Raw genomic sequence first — 1,907 nt, forward strand, 5'->3', positions numbered from 1 at the left:
TAATTTTATATAATTTATTGTGTGTCATTGCAGGGGATTCTTTGTAAATTGGTAGTGAATGGTAAATAGATGCTTTTTCTCCTCATTAACTGAACAAAGAACAAATGTACACATCTGCAAAAATAATGATTTAAAAAAACAGTTAGAAAAATGTATAAAGGCATGAGATTAAAATAAGATCTAAGGAGCCTCCTGTTCATTCTGACAGCAGCTGTCTGAACTGACCCAAGATGGTCGCCCTCCAGGCACGTCAGCCAGCGTCCAATGAGGCGTCTATGTATATGACATCTATGGTGGCAGCTGGAAACTCACCGTTTCTGAATAAAAACATTCCTAATAAAACCCAGATACCGGATAAAAGAAAAAAATAAGCAGATTTCATCACATTAATTCAGAGTCTCTCCATTAAACCTTTTGATAGCCTGTATGTTAATGAATTGGCTCCCCATATAGCATAATAATAGATATAAAGCCCACATGTTGGTGATGCGTCTGATTTGAAAGCTAAGATCTTCCATCTTCTGGAGATATTTGTATAAATTCTGTAGGTTTTACACAATTTAAGCTTCGTAGCTTCAAACACGTCCAAATAAATCATTTTAAATATTCTATTTATCCCTGCCAGCTATATAGACCTGTTTGCTGCTGTTGTGGAAAACAACAGATTTCTGATCTGGAATAATAAGGCTTTAAAAACTGATGCTTTTTGTATAGAAAAGGTTCGTTCAGGTCGTTTGATCCTGGATTATTGGAATTTAATGACTAATTTGCATGTTGCATGTCTATAATCTCAGAAAATTACATGTTTCTTCTCTTAAATCTGCTACACTCTTCTGGATTTGGATGTTTATAATCTGTTAAATTTCCCTTTTTTTTTCAAACTGGTTTCCTTCTAAATTTTCATGTTTCTAATCTCCTAAATTGGGTTTTTTTTTACTCGTAAAGTTGCGTGTTTAATCTTGTAAATATTTTAACAGAAAGATAAACGAGTTGTACAAATGTTAGCATGGGGTTATTAAAGCAGGCCGGATAATATCTGGTGATGGAGACTTCATGAGGCCCCATCACGAAAACACCTTGGCATCCACATGCTAGGCCAGGGCAATTAATTACATTTGCAATTTAATCTCAATTAAGAAAAAACAGTTTTAAAATTGCAAAGGCGCTGATTTATAATCAAGACTAGGTCACTGCGTTTCCCCCTCCAGCCCTGTAGGTGGCGGTATAGCGCTTGAAGTGGGTTTGTCGCCACACAGAAAGGTACAGAGAGGTACAGCTAGCGGATCCACGCATACAAGCTGAAGTAAACACTTTTTCACAAAGTGTTTACATTTAAATCCCGTAACAATCTCACAAAGTGAAACGTCCGCGATCTTGGAGTTAGCGCAAAGGATAGTCGAAATAAAACTTCAATTTTGGTAAACAATAATCGCCATCTAGATTTAGCTGTCCTGGTTCTGGAAAGGTCTGCAGACAGCGGCGTTTTTCCAGCTGCTGCCAGCCGTCGATCCACCGTGCCGCCATCTTGTTTCTCTCTTTGTTTCTCAGAGCTCCTTTCCTTCTGGGGTATTTGCAGCCACCAAGATCCCCGCAGCGTCTCTGGTCCAGACACTCAGCCTTGAGGAACCCCCCCAGGTCCAGCCAACCAACACCGGTAAGAACCACACGTCCGACCCGTTAGCCCCACCGGACCCAACAGAACCTGTTCTAGCTTGAACGAACCTGCCCCTCTGCAGTCATGTAGGACCCGAAGCTGCTGACCAGCAGTGTGCAGGAACGGGGCGGGGGGGTTCTGACCAGACAGAACCGGATCATTTGGTGTCTTTTCCCCAGAATGGAAAAAAGTGTGGAATGTTTCTTAGACTTCTCTGCCTCCTGCCAACAGAGGGCACCAGAGAGCCCAGCTT

The 1,907-nt window shown here is 41.1% G+C and overlaps 1 protein-coding gene across 2 annotated transcripts in view; it reads left to right on the top strand.

Moving 5' to 3' along the window:
- Positions 1-1,907, top strand: part of fam207a (family with sequence similarity 207 member A) — a 10,461-nt gene that overhangs the window by 3,212 nt on the left and 5,342 nt on the right. Inside the window, exon 2 of one of the 2 annotated variants that reach the window (XM_015369077.1) lies at positions 1,549-1,654. In XM_015369077.1, coding sequence (XP_015224563.1) covers positions 1,549-1,654 — 106 coding nt within the window. The remainder of the gene's footprint in view (positions 1-1,548; positions 1,655-1,907) is intronic. The other variant, XM_015369078.1, reaches the window with a different exon arrangement.

The sequence above is a fragment of the Cyprinodon variegatus genome, unplaced genomic scaffold (genome assembly GCF_000732505.1).
Source record: "Cyprinodon variegatus isolate N-32 unplaced genomic scaffold, C_variegatus-1.0 Scaffold2438, whole genome shotgun sequence".
In the NCBI taxonomy this organism is placed as follows: Eukaryota; Metazoa; Chordata; class Actinopteri; order Cyprinodontiformes; family Cyprinodontidae; genus Cyprinodon; species Cyprinodon variegatus.